This window comes from Archocentrus centrarchus, chromosome 5, assembly GCF_007364275.1.
Source record: "Archocentrus centrarchus isolate MPI-CPG fArcCen1 chromosome 5, fArcCen1, whole genome shotgun sequence".
Lineage (NCBI taxonomy): Eukaryota > Metazoa > Chordata > Actinopteri > Cichliformes > Cichlidae > Archocentrus > Archocentrus centrarchus.
The window spans coordinates 17,989,375-18,008,588 of record NC_044350.1 but is presented as its reverse complement, the minus strand read 5'-3'; the positions used below and the strand labels follow the sequence as shown (position 1 = coordinate 18,008,588).

General features: G+C 39.9%; 1 protein-coding gene across 1 annotated transcript in view; it reads left to right on the top strand.

The window, feature by feature from the left end:
• srgap3 (SLIT-ROBO Rho GTPase activating protein 3) overlaps positions 1–19,214 on the top strand; it is a 63,293-nt gene continuing 44,079 nt past the window's right edge. The window contains 2 exon segments of the mRNA XM_030729982.1: positions 1–529; positions 17,923–18,118. Coding sequence (XP_030585842.1) covers positions 466–529; positions 17,923–18,118 — 260 coding nt within the window. The 5' untranslated portion in view covers positions 1–465.

The following is a 19,214-nucleotide window of genomic DNA, read 5'->3' as shown; positions in this document are numbered from 1 at the left end:
TGTGTGTGGCTCCCTCGCTCCTGGTACGCACGCCTGCTTATTTTGGACACAGTAGGTACTAGGACTTTCCTGCTCGAAACCTTCAGGCGTCTCTCTGCCCTCTTCATCATGTTGTTATTATAGCTCTGAGCCCGTTTGTGTTTTCCCTGCTGAAGCCTTTGACTTTTGAGCAGGAGGAGGACTCCTGGCAGCAGAGAAAGCAGTCAAAGAATGCAAAACTGGACTGCCGCTCAACTGTTATTTCTGCGATAGGGTGATTTAAAACTGGAGGACTACAACTGCGGGAATACAACAGCATTAAACCTTTATTATTACTATTATTATTCTTTCCGATGCACGGTCACTAGCAAAGAAAGGAGAAGAAAAACGGAGGTTCGCGTTGCAGCGTTGCAAGTCGGAGATCAACACCAGAGACCCCAAAAAGTCGTCGACTGACAGGGTCTCACCTCCCAAACCCGAGGAACCATGTCATCCACGAGATTCAGAAAGGATAAGGAGATCATAGCGGAATATGAGACCCAAGTGAAAGGTGCGGTGTGAATTTTATGCCTGTGTCCGCTCTGTGTGGATCGTCTGTCCGTCGACTCTGATCTCACCAAGAGCCAGTTTTAATTGGCTCGTTGGCCTGCGTTTTCTCTTCTTTGTATTTTTAAATTGAAAGAAAAAAAAGTGACACATTGCCCTTTATATTGTACACCTTATAGCACAGACAGACTTCTCCCTTTAGATAACAAGTAAACCGTGACAGTCAAGTGAATGACAAGAGCACCAGACTGTTGTCTTTTCTCCCGTGTGCAAAGGCTTCTGTCATTAATTCACCAGCAGCCAGTGGGACGTCTGTAAGCTGAATGTTAATTTGTCATCATGTGGTTAGGGTCCAGGTTCTGCACGCTTTGTTGCTGGGTAAAATGATCCCTGTGCAAAGGATGGAGGTTGGGCTGCTTTATTATTGCACCTCATTCTTTCATATTTTTGGGGACCTGTGTTTGGCTTGTTGTGGTTTGTGGTTGGATGATAGACTAATATTTGGGAATAGTAGGTTATATATGTGAAATCCATTTGCAGTGTGTCATAGGCTAATGGCTTATGATGACAAGGTGGCTCAGATTTAATCCATATAAGTACCTGATCACACTCCTCATGTTTTGCCTTTTATTCCTTGACAGTGATTGCTTGTGGTTTGTCTCACTGCTTTCACCTGACAACATGGATAACACACACTCTTTGATTACACGTCAGCTTTCTCTTCTTTATCCAAACTCCAGCTCTTTAACTATAACATGAGCCTATTAGCATTTGTATTGTAGTGTTTTTTCTCAGCATTGTGTGACACCCCGGCTCATATAGACTCTGCTGGTTTCAGAGAGGTACTTTACCAATCCTGATTTAATAATTAAAAAAAACAAAAAAAAAAAAAAAAACATAAGTCACAAGATACTAATGAAAGCAGTTTAAAAATGAAGACATTCATTGTGCACACAAATGTAAAGTGCTGGCTATGAGCAGATCTTTCCCTGATTGAGGCTGGGGTTCAGTTTCAAAGCCTCGGGCCCACTACTGGCACTCTCACTCTGTGGTTCCACCAGTGCTACATCTCTGAGGATTCAGATGATCAACCTTTCAGCTGTGTACCTGTCAGATCTCTCGATGCCCATTGTGCGAATCTACACACATTACTCGGTGTTGAAAGTGTATCTGCTGATTTATTTATTTATTTTCAACAATTTTCCTGCCTCTTTTTTGTTTTTAATTCTTTTGTCTCGTGTCCTTGGCTGCAATGTCTGTAAGCCATTCAGTGCTTATCTGATTCTCCTGCTTTCCTCTTTACCCAAGCCATTTTCTGGTAATTCAGGCATCAGTTCTTCAGTTTAGATCCAACTGTACTATGGGAGAATGGCTGCTGTTTCACAGATCCAGGCCCTGTCTGCTGCCTCTTTGAATTAGACAGGACCTTTCAGCTGCATGAGGAGGAAGGATGTTAATTCATGATGAATGCTCCTTGTTTCTCATTCACAGCTGGTGTGTATCATAGCCTGCAGGCAGTGAGGGCTCTGCTCTTGACATACACCACCTCACAACAGTGGTAATGTTATGAGCTGAACCTGGCAGTGAGCGACCAGTAATGAAATTCAGATTGAAAATTGCACCTGTCTTATTCTGAGTTATTGCTTAATGGCTAATGTGTACATGGCAGAAGGGGCCAGATCATCAGTGTGTCGGTGATGGGTTAATAACACGATGGCGGGGTTGCTTTATTATGTATGAGGGCTTATAGATGGGTGGCAAAAAGATCATTTGGCTTCAGCAACAAAGAAGAAGCCCCTGTCAGTAGGTTCACTATAGATCAGTACTAGGGTTGCTTAAATGTGACTGGTGCAGTGAAATGGCACATCATAACAAAAGTTAATCGGTTAGAGTGCAACAAACTGCTTTGCTAAAGCCTTAACTCCCACCATTAATGAATTCTCGACAACCCTTGAGGCTGGCTGCCAAAGCTGAGGTCTCTGAAGGACTCCTGCGAGATGGGGTTCACTTTATTCAAGCTGTTCAGCTGGCAGATCTTGTATTAGCATGTCAATAGAGACGATTCATACTCTGAACTGACTGAAGAGTTTGGACTTTTGTAACTAACCGCTGTGTGGTTGCTGGACTGCAGCTATTCCTCCTCCTGTTTGCCAGATTTATAGGCAGCTTGTGAAGTGGGCTAAACCATCAGCAGCTGTCTGACATTTACAGTGGAAGCTTTAGGAATAAAGCTATGCTTCTCTGTCATTATATACACATAAAGGCTACTTTTGGCTACTCCCTTATTCGCAAGGGGTCGCCACAGTAGGTAGCTCTGCACATTTCATTTGGCAGATTTTTACACCCTTCCTGAGGCAACCCCCCCCCAAAGGATTTAGTATCACCTCCCAAGATCAAACTGGGGATCTTTTGCTTGTTAGGAGAATGGGTGAAGCACTGCACTATGTAACTACTATTATTATACACACATGTATGTTTTAAAAGCTTTGCAATCATAAGTTCATTAGCTGAGAGAAGATGGTGATAAAATAGCTTTGAAGCCAAAAATTGAAAGTCAACAGCTGAGCACTGTCTTCAGCATGACTCATTTTTATTTAGCTAGTCTGGTGTTTACTCTCTTTTTTGTACTTTGAAGTGACAGCAGGTTCTGTGTCTCCTTGAATCCAGCTCTGCAATAAATCATTAATTCATTGTCTGGATGTTGTGCAGTACATTTTGCCCTGTTGTCTTTATCTGGCAAACTGTGCCATTAAATAGCGTTGTCTTGTTGTATTTAACATCTAAAACTCAGCACGATCAGTCAGTGTATTTCTGCAACATTATGTTTTCTGGCTGGTTTCTGGTCCATGCCATTCTTTTGAACACAGTATCTCAGGAATACCTTGAGGGAGGTTCTTCAAATTTGGTAAATATTCATTATAGTTTGGTGGTCTGATCTCACAAAACATGTTTTTGGCCAAAAAAAAAAATCACTTACACGTTGAGGAAGATATGGCTACAACTTTCTATTTTGCCATCTTCAGCTTTACTGAGCAAACATAAATTCACCTGCTACCTTTTATAAGATTCTTTCAGTCTCTTCTCTCATATATTGTATTAGTCTGAACAGCCATGAATGTAAACTGAAACCTGACTGGTTTGCGGTGGAAGAAATGTGATGCTGTAATTCTAGTTTCATTTGATTTCTTAGTCTGGCAGCTTATATTCAAAGGTCCATATATAACCTTTTAATGCTATGATGGTAGTCACTTCCAAGAAGTAACTAATGCCTAGCTCAGACACAACCACCCGATTCATTACTGACACAGTGCATCCACATACTGGACAGGCATTGAGACAGAGGCACACACATAAATACAGAGATGTAAAGTTTTGTTGAGAGGAAGTAGAGTTTTAATTTGATGCAGGTTACCTAAATTTGGAAGTGATATCATTTGTTTCTAGTTGTCTAGTTTCCCCTCCATCAGGATAATTAATGCAAGCATGGGCTCATGGAAAAATTTAGTGGTCTATAGATATACACAAGTTATGACAACCCATGCCAGTAGTGTAAACTTGAGGTGATTTTGAACAGGAAACATGGTTTTACACCTCTCAGTTCAGGTTTTTTCTTGCCCTTTACTGCTAGCCTGTTGGTTTTATTCTACCTGTCTAAATAGAAATGAATGAAAACCTGAAAAGAATCTGACCAACATGCATTACTCGCAATATTGTTTGGTGCACGATGTATTATGAAATATTTTTGTACATTTTTTTGCAGAGCACCAAGCCATGTGCCTCATTTACAAATTAAATGCTGTATTGCAATATACAATAAGGTAATTGCACACCTATTTGTGTGTAACTGTGGGGTGCTATGGTATGTTATTGATAGCTTTATGTCAATAATTAGCTTGCAGCTTAGTGTTTGTGTTGTTACAAAACACACTTTTCACTGCTCATATGAAAACAAAGCTTCAGTGTGTCATGTGTTAAAAAGCCCCATCTAATGAACACAAAAGTGTTGGTTAAACGCTGATGAGAATTATGTGAGACACTAGGTGTGTCTCTGTTTGTTATTGCCCCGGGCCACAGACAGCTCCTCTGCTGAGTGAGATACAAATCACAAGAGCTGTTCATGGTTGCAGTAGCTGAGTTTTTAGCATTTGTGTCTTCTTCAGTTGAAGGATCAAAGTGTATTGCCATCATGTTTAGATTTGGTTAGTTACCTCTTCACACCCTGCTGGGTAGCATGAGGGTGGCAGGGTGGAAACACACATGTTGGGAGTTGAAGAAATGGTCTCACTGAGTCATTGGCTGAGGATCCTCCAGCTGCCCACTTGTTTGGCAAACCTGCTGTATACTGAGTGAGCATTTGCAAAGCAAAAAACATTCACTGGATATTAAGGCTGAATATAATTTGTGTGGGACAGCTTGTTTGTTCTGTGGTCCAATAAATTTTGGACTTCATTCAGGATTGGTTTGTTTGCATGGAGTGGCAGTGAATAGTCAAATACACAGCTTATTCTCTTTCTTGTTTAGAGTTAGATAAGATGGTTTGTACACCTCTCTGTGTATGTTGGTGGAGTGGTTAACGTGTTCACCTTACACACAGAAGATCTCCGGTTTGAGACCAGGAGGAGATGCATAATGCCCTACACAGGAGTAGCACAAGAAAAAAAAATCTATTGTACTCGTTAAACTCTAACCTCATATGTCATATTTCATTTTATGCACTGTCCAGTCACGTGTATGGGATGGTATGCGCACCTCCAACCACACTACTGTAAATAAATTACAATAATGTAATAGTCTGCTGTTTCCAATGACAGATTGATGAAGCCAGTAATTTCATACACCTCTGTGAATTTGAATCCTGTTGTAAAATGCAGGCATCTTTGGTTGTCCACTCTATTTGTGTCCATAAGTAAGAAGTGTGATATCAAGCACAAAATGTCCACTTGTGTTACTTTCGGAGAACAGTATCATCACGCTACACTGAAGTCTTATCCTGCTCTCTGTCGCCAGAGTTTTGCTTCAGCGTTTTCTCTCCTTTGTTGACTCTTCTCTGGTCTCTATAAGCTCAGTATGATGAATGCAGCTGCCACTCGTTTAACTGAGACTTTGCTCTGTCCGTTTCACATAAGACATAATCAGCCTTTCATAAAACGGCTGATCTCCCAAGCAAAGATCATTCACTTCTGTCTCACAGTTTTTCAGTTCATGTTGGCACTGATAAAACAGACAAAGGTCCATTTAAACATTAAAACAATTTAATTTCCTTGGTCATTTGGTGCCAGGCAGTGCATGATTTTAGTTCTCAATTAACTCTGCTGCCTGTGCTAAAAGAATTTTAATCAGAACTGTGTGGAGGAGTCTTTTGACAACATGACTGTATTACAAGTCCAGCAATACACAACTGCAAGACTAGCAAGTCTTGTGCAGAGATCTTAGATGACATTCCCTGCTAAGAGATAGTAACCTTAGAAACAGGCAGAAACAAGTTTTTGTAAGAATAACAAGTTTGAAAAAGTCACTGATGAAGTAATTAGTTCAGTTTTTGCACTGTAGGCTGGGGACCTGTTAGATAACTTACTCCATATCAGTGAAGCACATGTCCCACTATAGACTTGAGATAATTAAACAGTGCAGCTATTTCCAGTTAACAGATTATAGCAATATACATGGCACAGTTTCACCAGCTAATAGGATCACGAAACTGTGGGTGCTAATGAATTATTGTTATTACAGGGCTACGACAACTATTTTTTTTTTGTCAGTACTGATTAATCTGGTATTTATTTCTGAAGTATCCGTGTCTTAAAGTAGTTTGTTTTTATATGACCACCAGCCCCAAACTCAGACATTAGGTTTACAGCTTGGTCTCGTGTGCAAACCTTTGCTAAATTCAACCTATTTCATGAGCACACATTGTCCTTTTTTCATGATAGCCATCATGACATTGAAACTAATGTGCTTCAGTTCTCATGCAAACACAATGAATGTTTTTGAGACCCCCTCAGAGCCCCTCTGAAACAAGTGTAATCTCTGTATTTTAACCCTAACCAGGTAGTCTTTCTTGTTGCCTGACCCTAACACCAACAGAAAGTAAAAGTGTGTCATGCATTGCTCCCGATTGCAATTTGAATTATAGTGAATGAGCAGTGACAGTACATCTCCCTCTTGATATAATTTGTCTTCTAGAAACAAATTTATAAGTATGTTATGAATACTTCACTACTTCCCTCAGACTGTGAGACAGCTGTTGTTCATGTGCATTAAACATAAAAAGGAAAATCCATGACCAAAAAAAAGGCATTACTGAGTATTGCTTAACGTTCTTTCTATAATTGCAGTGTGTGTGTGTGGTGTCTCCACACTGAAACCCCAAAATAACTTAAGAACTATGACCTGAAACTTGCAGAAAAAAAGGGACTTGTTTCGTTGTGACTCACCAGAGTCCAAAATAGGTGACACATCTCCCCCTCTAGTTCTTTTTTTTTTTTTTTTTTGTCCTCTACTCTCAGTTTCAGCCAGTAAAGAATTGCACTTACATTGTTGCTATTTTTTCCATACGTAGTCCACACCCTCCGATGCAAGCTTAATAATGTTGGAAGATTTTAATAATTTAAACTCTTCATTGTCTCAATTGTATTTATTACTACTCTCTAAAATTGGATTATTCTATGCTGCTGTACTGTGATTGCTCAACAGCTTCATTTTCAGATTTACTCCACTTGTCAGTGCACACAACTCGCACATCTCTTCACTCAGTGTTGCCACCTATTCACGTCCATCAGAGCCCACCTTTCCTCCAATGAGCTGCTCCCCAGGGAATGGTACACGCCCATGTTGCCATGGAGATACAGCTCAGCCTGGTCGTGTAGAGCTGGATCCTGGATACAGCAAACGATAGACAGCTTGACTCTGAGAGGGCGTGTGTCTCAAGCTTATATTTGGGCTTCCTTGAAGTATATGATGATGTGGGCAAAACAGTGATCAGGAAGTCGGGGATGGTTTTCCTCTCCATAGATATGCATCACGTGTTATCCTTGTGTACAGTTTAAAGGTTTCTTTCAGTTTCAGAAGGGTTTTAAGAAAAACGCATTTTGCATGTTATTATAAAAGCTACTGAACATAATTAATTAAGATAACATTTCTACAGAGGATTGTTTGACTGTAATAATGCAATGTAGTGAACAAAAATGCATGACAGAAGGTAATTTGATAGATTTTTCTTCAGAGCCTGGATTGATTTTTAGTTTACTAGACAGAATATCCGGCGGAGAATACGATAAATCAGCAGATAATCAGGAGGGACGACTGACAGCTGACATTTTGCTGTCAGATGCACCATCAGTTGCTCAGCCATTGATTGGACTCAGCTCCTGTTGTCTTATCTTTGAGTACATGTGCTGCAGCTTGTCTGGATTGAAGAGGAACCAGATGAGATAGAGACACACAGAGAAGAACCTGTGCTGACATTGGGAGCATGCCCTCATGAATCCAAAATTGTGTTAATCATTCGAGGATTAAAACAGAACAGAGAAGAGGGGGATTAGTTCAGCGACTGGAACTTGTATTATGACTCAGTGTATGGGACAGATAGAGTGAAATAAGGTCTGTATAAGGGTTGCATTTGTCTGTTCTTTTCACACAAATTTGGCTCTGCAGTGTAGAGCCCAGATACTGCAGCGCTGAGTTGGGGATTAGAGAAATTTGGCTCAGAGTTGCTTTTGTGTGGTGTGTGTGTGTCTCAATTTTGTATATGTGTGTTTTACTGCATGGCAATCTGAACACCCAGGGGCATTATTTTCAAAGCATTTAATACCTTCTGAGGCTTGTTAAAATCTATAATTTATCCAAATTACATTAGGAGACTTGTAGTTCTTGCCTCCACAGATACTTCACCACTATCCCATGTACATGGCTGTAATTAACTGCAAATAGAACATGTTCACCACCAAACTTTATATGTGGGATTTTAGTTATATTACTCTTTAGGGAAATGATACATCTTTCCTGCTCCTCCTCAGTCAGTCGGCTGCCCTGTGCAGTCCAGCTTCCCCTGCTGCCCTCAGGATGCTCTGCAGAAAATCCCTCTCATTCACTGCACTCCTGTGTTATCTCCGCTTCATTGCGTCAAGGTGTCACGTGGCCCTCCCAAACAGCAGACTTGCAGTAAAATGCTCTGCTAGTGCATCACCCCTGATGTCCTGAACTGACTATGTAAAGAGGTGCAGCTTTTATTTATGTATTTTTGGTAATGGGGGATGTCTTGTTCTCAGCTTACTTGAGGGAAAGATAGATTTAAAAATGCCAGACGTGAATTTAATGTGGATCAGTTGTACACTTACGTGTCTGTTTAGGAAGTTTTTGGTATTGTGTTGCATTGAGCTGCATTTTGGCTGACAAGCCCTATCAGAAAGCATGATTTCTGATCAGAGGAAGTTTATTGCTTAAATCTTATATACAGCTAGTTGTTTTGACCAATGCAAGAACAAGGAGCTGGTGCTTTGATTTGTAAAGGTGTTAAACCAAGCCCGTTGGAACAGTGCATTGCAGTCAGTGTGAGCGTACTGGCCTCTGACAGTATTCCAGGTCATGTGACAAAACTTTTCTTTTATTGAATCATTAAACAAGCACTACAATCATATTGAAATCAGAATCTTTATAGAGCTAACTCTGTAAAATTTATTAAAATTTAAAAGCATCATATTTCTTGCATCTTTAAATAATTTTCTTGTCATTCGTGTGTGGGGAGCCAACAGGAAGTCAAGTCGCTCAGCTAGAGGATGTGTCTAAAGTAGATGTTCTAAAAAAGAAAAAGAGGTCTGTGCAGTACATACGTTTGTAGCTCACAACCCTGTCACCAGAGTTCCTCACCAAAAAAAAAAAATTTGCATAATAGAGCTACAGCACAAACCAGTGTGCATAATAAATTTGAAAGGAGCCTATCATTTTATACACATTCACTGTGAACCTGACTTTTCACAGAGACCTCTGAATTCTGTTAGTAGATGATCAGCTGCTGCACAAGTAGACATTTTGGTATTAATTTTTCTGTGCAGCGATTGCTAGATAGATGCTTACTGTGTTGTTACACAGCTGACAGGATTTTGTCTGTCTCTTGCGGGGGCCAAAGTTCAGGGATCTCCAACATCCTACTATTGTTTCTAGAAGTTTTCCTGTTCTGTTAAGAGTTGAGTGTACACTGTGCTTCAGTTCCTTTCCCTAAATGTCATATGACAAATTACTGTGCAGAGCAGGTGTTATTCTGAAAGGCCTTAGTTCTTAACATGATAGAGTCAGGAATGTAAAATATCTGTTGTCTGAGCAAGCAGCAAATTCAGGGGAAAAAGAAACAAATCCGATGCAACTGCTCAAACGACCGCTTGAGGCTGGCACCAGAAACACATCAATCCCATGTTAAATCTGCAGTTTTGAAGCACAAATAAACGTATTTACAACCTTGCACAAAAAACGATTTTGGTCTTTCTAGCTAATTTCTCCCATCAAGGCAACTGTTACGAGTGCCAATTTTTAGAATGTCAACTGTTTAAAATGTACTAAGGCTTAAAGTTATGCATACACAGACCCTTTGAGTGACAGGTGGGTGCTTTCACAAGCAGCTATCTGCTAAACTTCACGTCAGTTCATTTGCATCACTGAACTGGACCTCTCAGCTGTGTTTGTGGTGTTGGTGGAGCATTTTTATACAATTATGCATAATAACATGACTTGATGTCTGGCTAACTACTAACAAACTGCTCAAGGAGCCTGAAATTTGTGTGCTATTTTATTCTCATTATCACTAATTAGCAGATGTGTGACAGACAGTCTGGATACACCCAACTAAGCCAATTAAGTATGATAGCTACTGTTATTCTGGCACTTTGCGCTGGCCAAAATGCTACATCTATCTTTTTTTTTTTGCATTTTTGGCCATAGTGGCTTCTATGGGCAGTGGAGAGAGACAGGAAATGGGGGAAAGATACAGGGGAAGACACGCAGGTAAATTGGCGACGGGCCGGGACTCGAACCGACGCCGCCCGCACTGCAACGCGGCATATGTATGTGGTCACTGCCTTCACCACTAAGCCACCCAGGCACCAGCTGCATCTATCTTTAATAAACAGGTAGTGGTTATATACTGCCTGTCATATTGTAGCTTCTTGTACAGTATTACTGTGCTATCACATAACTGTCTAATTGGACATCTAAAAAGGATGCACATTTTGATCACATCAAACTAAGATATGCATTTGTCTTGGTGCATACTCAAAGATCCAGGTAAACAAATCCCAGAAAGTTGATTCAGTAGGGGAACAACGATCTCTGACACATCTCTTTCACCCTCTTACATTGCTGTTATTGCAGCCATTCCCTGATTCTCTGTGTATAGCACTCATGGCCACTGATTAACAGCCATGAGGATTTGCATATCATATCATGCTTCACTGTTATGGTGCTGATTTTATTTGTTAAGCAACTGTACTGTTTATAAGGTCAGAAAAGCAATTGGACGGAGCTTTTGGAATTTATATTTGCTGTTGCAAAACATTAAAAGGGAACATTTAAAAAGAACAAGTAGAACTGATCATAGTTGATAGATGTTTGGTAACGGGAAGCAAGTGGAAAAAGCAGCAGAAACAATATTTACATAACAGAAAAAAAAATTGTTGCTTATTCTTGATCTAGGGTCAGAAAGTCCAAATTAGGCTTGGTTCCAAGGGGAAAAAAGCTAAAATAAAATATATAGTGTAGTAGCAATGTTACTATCTATGGAACAATAGGTCAGGGGTTCGAATCCTGGCTTCCCATGCTACCTCCATGGTGAGAAACATATAACTGACGTTGCCTGGATTAACGAGGTCCACATCAGCTGTTGGGGAACCAGGACATACTGATAAGAAGTGGGCTACTGGAACAAGTTTAAGGCATAAGTGGGCACAAGATGAGAATAGGAACCTGTTGGAATGCTACACGTGCAACCTCAGTGAAAGGGGTTACATGAAGAACACCCACAAGAAGTAGTAGAACTAGAGATTGATGGGTACAACACAAAAGCTATGGCAAGGGGAAACCAGGACATCAGGTCAGGAGGGAGATATCATCATCTCCACACTAGTATGAATGCCAGAGCAGCTGACCAGAAAGCAAAGATCATGGTTGAGATGGAAACCTAGATCCTCCATGGTAGATTACCAAGACTATGTTAAGTATGCTCTGAAAGTCTACTAAAAGATGTGAATGCAGCACTATGATCAATCCCTACTGTGACCATCACTGAAGCCAACCAGCTGATCTAAACCACAGCAACAGTGATGCTTGAGATGCTTGGCTGTAAGATGAACACAAGGAGCAGTGCCCTCCATGGAGAATGAGACTAGAGGCAAAGATCAAGGCAGCATGGAGGAAAGTTAGCAAACTATCAGAGTTGCAGAAAGGTGTGATGAAGAAGGGGGTGCCTAAGAAGTACAACAGTCTGTCTATGACATGATTCACACCATGAGCACCTGACAGCACAAATAAACCAGCTGGTAATAGATGAGACACACCCAGAATGGCTAACTGAAAGATGAACTGTCCTGATCCCCAAGGATCCCCAGAAAGGAACTGGTCCCATCCAACTACTGTCCAAAAACACCATACTGGTATATAAAGCAGTCATTTATTACAGTTAGACTAGACTGACCAACCTGAGCACCACCTGGATTGATTACAAAAAAGCCTATGACTCCATGCCTCACACATGGATCCTGGAATGCCTAGAACTGAACAAGAATCAACAGGACCCTTCATCAGGAATTCAGTGGGGATGTGGAGAAGGTAGTCAGAACTCAGGGGATTGGACTACCAGAAGGCAACATTGAATCCCACAGGCAAATGGGAACCACGAAGAGGCCTCCAGGGAAGCTGCAACTTCCAAATACCTGCAGGCATATCCTGAGGAGCCAGCTGAATGGGAAGAACAAGATCCTGGCAGTCAACACCTATTGTGTGTGTGTGTGTGTGTGTGTGTGTGTGTATATATATATATATATATAATTGGACACTGCTTAAAGAGACTAATTTGTATGATCCAAATATAGATTGACCATATATTTGAGGTCCTTCAGTCTCTCATCAGCATTTTTGTCTGAACAAGACCCCCACCTCAATTTGTAAAAGCAAACGATGAAGGCAACATGCTGTCACAGATGATAGCTGCATGCTCAATCAGATGCCAACATTAAATGTTTAACTTGCTTACTTTGAGTTTGAAGGGTTGTGTTTTGGTAGGTTGCCCAGAAAATTTCACCTGAATTACTTGTCTGTCATTTGCTTAACAAATGTTTGACATGCTAATTGATTTTGCATATTACAGATAAATAACTTCAAATAAGCCTAGGCTTTAATATTTGGAGTGTGTTCCTTTTGAACAGCAGGCCCTGTTAATAAATAGTTAAACTACTGTAGGTGCTAAAAGGTCACACCACAATTCAGTGATGTTTATTGAGCTCCCAGAACATTAAATGTGCAATTTTATTTAGAGACCATTTGGAAAAGAATGCTTTCCTCTATTTAAAGTCATATTCTTGCTATAAAAAGACCAGCTAAACTGAATGTGGGGCATCTATATTTAACACTTTTGCACCAGAAGGGCTGGTTGCAGTTTAGGACACTTTCATACCAGATTATGATTTTAAAAAATTGTAAATGTCACTTATAAGCATGAATCTTTTCACAACTGTAGAAGCAGCTGATTACTAAAGGTTTTATCATGCTCCGGCTCTTACCCTATGACAAATATAATGGGTGAGACACAGCTTTAACCAAAACTTACCAAAAAGAAGCATTAAAGCATAATTACGTTTATGAGGTGTGTTAGTCAGTGTTATCAGTGTGCCAGCATTATGATGAGTGTTTGAACATTAGTGTTGTGTAGTATAAAAGCTAAAATAACCAGGCCGAAGCCAAACAAACAAGTATCACGGTGCTTGCTAGATGGGATGAGAAAGCAAAGTCTGAGATTGCCAGCTCCTAAACGCTCCAGGGAGACTGGCCAGCTGCTCCCAGTTGCGGCGATTAACTCCACCTACCAGGAATCTGCAAGACAACACAGAGGGACAAACGGGAAACCATAGAGCAGAGGGGTGTACTTCAAAGCCAGATTAATGAGTTAGTGAGTAATCTTGAGCTTTAAGTCAGAGTTTTCTGCATCATGATAGTTTCTCTCTTTTTGGTAACTTGTGCTGAACACATAATCTAGTTCAGGCTATGTTCAGAGTTTTGTTTTACAGTCAGCTTGAAGTTGCCACATTTTCACAAATTTGTTTATTTACAGCATGTTTTAAGTGCAATATAGTTTTATGTATTTGAGTTTTTAGCTTTCACAAATGAAGCTCAGCTGTAACGTTACATCAGTGCAAACTGTGCATCGGATTGTTGCTGGAGTTTACATGTGTTCAGCTGATGATGCAAAAAAAACCTATAAATGTTTTCATACTTGATTATAATCTGCTGTTAAGTCTCTTTTTCACTGCTGGAACTGAAGCTACCTGAACAGAACCTACAAGCTACAAGAACCTATCAATCAACAAAATGAAACTCACTTTGATCTGCCAACAAACTAAATTTCCACATCTCCTTTGGGACAGAAACCTTTCATCTTTAAGTGTATCCAGTTTAATGTTTCAGAGTTCTAATTAGCCGCTAGTGCATTACAAATAAACAACAGCTCTGTGGGCTAGATTGATGATTTTCACTGTTTGCAACAGTGTTGCATTTTTATTCTTAAATTTTTATGTTCTTTATAGATTTTTTTTTTTAATCCCCATTTTATCATCATCATCTTATAACGTGTCTGAATGGAATAGGCGGCACTCACAGAGGTCATTTTGTGCAGAGGAAGAGTCATATGACATGTGAAACACCCCTTTTTATGTGAGCACACAGAGCCTGAAAGCCCGGTTTAACAGTTGGTAAGCACCTTTGTGCTAACGCAAAGAAAACCTGACTGTGAACTTCTTTCATATGATACCCTTCAGTTCTAGCCAAGGCAGGAGGGCCATCAGTGTTTGAATATGTAATAATTCTCAAAAGCATTGAAGTTTGTGTGTCTTGCTACTCACTGAGTGTTTTATCTGGGTAATCAGTAGTCTTTTAATGTTTATATCAGAGGATGTCAAATGGCTATTAGAGAGATTTATCTATCTAACAAAATATTAATGCTATAAATAAAATATAAAATATTAACTTGTTTTGGTTGCCTTCAAAAAAAAAAAGGCATCCTTAATTTTACTGCATGCATATTTGCCAACCTCACAGATTGAAGCAAACCAAAGGCGGGTTCTTCACTTTGAATAAACCACAGCAAATCAAGCCATACTCAATGTGCTGGAAATGCTTAGGGAATAATTCTCCAATTGCTCATGGTTTCTCAGAGGGAAGGGCACACTTCTGGTGTGACCTATTTTTCCAATCTCATCTGTCAAAAGCAAGGCTGCAGCTGATGGTTCCCTTTTCATAAAAGAATGTTTTTAAAAGTCCTCCGTGTCACTCGTGCACATTGCTGTCACATTTTCCTCCGGCTTCTTTTCTCTTGGCTCGAATGCTTTGGTTCCTGTTTTTCTCTTTTAAAGTAAAGAAAAAAATTATATGAATAAAAAGAGCACTTCAAACATAACTGAATGTTAGGCGAAGCAAAACATTCCTGACAGAAGTGAAGTAGTAAAATGCTATATATCCTTGAAGTCTGATTCAGAGTTCCCACTAAAAAAAAGATCAGTGAGGGAGAGAGAAGGAGGCCCCGTGGATAAAGGGGAGGGCTGGGACAATGGTTAACCACAGAGTGAAGGATGCCGCTTGAGGCTGAGGCCAGGCAGCACGACATCACAGGGAGAGCAAACGCTCCCCGTGCATAACGTTACTGTTTCCCCAGCAGTCAGAGCCAGCATATATCCGTGATAAAGGCTTTGCTGTCCAAATTACACCCTCACCAGCATGAAAACACAGTCTGTGTCACTGCTGTGGTTTTACCATTCAGTTAGCAGTTCATCTGCCTGCAGAGCGTCACTGACATGGCTTTGATACTGTACATGTATGATTCATCCTGTCTTCATTTTAAGGGTTATAACTTGCAGTGAGTCATGTTAATGAAGGATGTTGCAACATGACGTGACTTCCATTAGGAAGTTCTTTTTTTTTTTTTTTTTTTTTTAGCTGCTACTTTAGCACATTTTCATGCAGAAGTAAACAAAAGATCCCTTTTATTGTGGGAAAATCTTAATCGTTAACATTTTCTGTATGGGGGAAAAAGTTAATACAATATGTTACTTTTTGCTTGTTGGAATTGCTTTTCCTAAACGGGAATAAACATCATCCTCTCGGCTTTATTTAGTCATCATAGGTTAGGATGAAGTATTCACAAGAGAAACCCTGAAAGCATAAAAAACAGTGGCAGCGGCACTGGTAGCTATACAGTAACCTTACATTCTTTTCATTTTGTCCTCCTTTTATGCTTGACTCTTGAAATGCACTGAGAGAAAAATACATTTGATGTGAAAGTATAGCTTTATCAAGAAAATTGTGATTTCTAATAAAGGTTTCACATGAGTTCATGGTGGGGTTTTTTTCCTCTTTTGAAGTGAGATTCATCCTGTTTACTCGAGCTCCTTGCTTAACAGTATAATTTTGTTCTACAGAATAGGCATTTTTCTGTTCCTGAGTTGAGGCATCATTGTTGCTGATGACAGCACTACAAAGGGGAATCGAGTTTTTGCTTGTGGCTCCCGCTGGCATGAAGGATCTGTAGTCTGGCTGGTAACACCATGTTCCTCTTGAGGCGAAATGTTGCTACTTTATCCAAGTGGGGGGAGTGAAGTATTTCTAATTAAATCTGTTTGATTTAGATGTACATGCAAGTTATGAATTCTCATGAGAGGTCATAAACAAAGGTCAACTCACTGACTCACTCTCAGCTAACTCTTTGCACTGTGCTGCTGCTTTCAATTATTATGGGCAGATTTCTCTGTTTTGTTGATTCAATTTAATTTGAAGGTTCTTCAGGGTTATACTCTCCATGATAATCTGTGTGGCTGTAACTGGGTTGTATTATATATCAGTCCAGCCTTTCATTTTGTTACCTTCTTGTAGTAAGAGTGGACATGGGGAATTCTACAACTTTATCAAAGGCCTCTTATAGCTATAAGGTTGTGTGTTATATATACATATATATATTACTTGGTTAATATTTTCAAGTTGTTGGACTTACTTCATAGCAGTCCTATAAAGGTTTCTTGACTCTCTTCTTTCCCATTTGTGGTCAATAAACAGTAATGAAAAAGAGAGTTTTTGCATAGACTCCTGCAGAAACTAAGTGTAACCCACGATTCACTTTAGCATCAATAACTTGGCATAATCATTTTCTGTATGACGTTATCAGTCTCTCTCATTGTGGAGGAATTTTAGCCCCCTCTTCTTTACAGTGTTGCTTCAGTTCATTGAGGTTTGCAGCATTTATTTGTGCACAGCTCTCTTAAGGTCCCACCACATCATTTTTGTCAGGTTGAGGTCTGGACTTTGACTGGGCCATTGCTACACCTTGATTAGTTTCTTTTTCAGCCATTCTGTTGTTGAGTTGCAGCTGTGCTTGGGATCATTGCTCTGTTGCATGACCCACTTTCAGTCACGCTTTAGCTGTCGGACACATGGCCTCAAATTTGACTCCAGAATACTTTTTATACAGAGGAGTTCATGGTCAACTCAGTGACTGGAAGGTGCTCAGGTCCTGTGGCTGCAAAATAAGCCCAAATCATCACCCCTCCATCACCATGCTTGACAGTTGGTATGAGAAGTTTGTGTTGATATGCTGTGTTTGGTTTTCACCAAATGTAGAGCTGTGGCCAGACATCTCCACTTTAGTCCAAAGGACATTGTTCCAGAAGTCTTGTAGATTTTTCTTTTTTGTTTTGTAAAACTAAGCCATGGTACCATGTTCTTTTTACAGAGAAGAGGCTTTCTCTTGGCAGCCCTTCCAAACAAGGCATGCTTGTTCAGTCTTTTTCTAACTGTACTGTCATGAATTTTAACATTTAACATGCTAACTGAGGCCTCTAGAGTCTGACCTCGGGATGAATTTGTGGGACATCCACTCCTGGGAAAATTGTGGCGTTGTGTGTGTTAACACAACGCCACAATTTTCCCAGGAGTGGATGTCAAGTGTGTTAACACACACTTGAATGCTCCAGAGCAGCAAACTGCCAAAACATCTGGCTGATACCCTTTTAGTTCCTATAGAAGCAGTAATGATGTACTTACTTTTTCACAGGACTGCAGAGTCCTGTGAAATTTATTAATTTTTTTGTCATATCACTTCTTAGTTTTGTGTCAACTAATGTCTTTTTTTTTTTTTTTTGGTGTTTTGCTGGACAGAGATCCGTAACCAGCTGGTGGAGCAGTTTAAATGCCTGGAGCAGCAGTCTGAATCTCGTATCCAGCTCTTGCAGGACCTGCAGGAGTTCTTTCGTCGCAAGGCAGAGATTGAACTGGAATACTCCCGCAGCTTGGAGAAACTGGCTGAGAGGTTCTCCTCAAAGATCCGCAGCTCCAGAGAACACCAGCAGTTTAAGTGAGTTGAAAATTAATTCATCAAGTATTTACTGCTTGTACTGTTTAATGTACATAATTTTTGAGTATTTGTGTGTTGTTGTTGATTGAGTGCAGGTGCATTCTCATATTTTCTTTCCTTAATGTTTAAGTTATGACTTCTTGTTAAATTTGACTTTAAATTAAATTCTATAAGCTACTTGCTTTATTTCCTTTACTTTATCATATGAATGTCAAGTGACTTTATCTCCTCTCTAAACACTTTGACTGTAAGAGCCTTCCCTGTTGCTATTCACATTGCAACATTATACAACAGAATACTTTATTTTTGTGCTGTCAGCGAATGTCTCTTTTAACAGTCAACATCTTTATGACACACAGTTAATTAGAGGTTTAAATTACTGAAGGTTGGACATACCACCTTAAGTATACTCTTGGCACTATAAATTAGAACTTGACTTCTATAAGCTGTGATCAAAGCTTTATGCTTAAAATGGAAATGATGTGAGTTTTCAAAAGATAGTTCTCACCTTGAGAAAAGATCATCTATGCACCATACAGTGTCACTGGTATATTAAGCTTTTGCTTGTTAATGAAGAAGATGAAGCTTCATTCAAGAGATAAAAGTAAAAGTAAACAAAAATTACAAATATTGAGTAAATGACTTCCTTATTTTTATAGAATTCAAAGTTTTTACATGTCATGATTTGCTAAAAGAGGGAAAACTGTAAACCCTGTAGCAAAGTACAAAAAAGACAATATAGATCTAAATGAGTGGAGAAACCAGCGGCTAAGGAATATCACTAAATGTTATCAGCTCAAAATCAGATCTGCTATAGCTCTGACCTATTTAGATTTGAAGTTCTGAAAATACTGAAATGGATGCCAGTGAAGAAATAATGCATCGCCTGGCAAGAGATTACCACAACACACTGGTACATGACTCACGCAGGGCATGAAATTGAGTCCTGCCACTCCCAAAATCAAGCACCTCAGGCAAGCGGGCAAGCTTAGTTCAGTTTGGTAATGGGAGCACTAACCCAGCTGTGATCTGGCAGCACATCTCATACATAAATCTGTACCAGCATACACTGTGTGTAGTCAAACCCCAGCTCTGA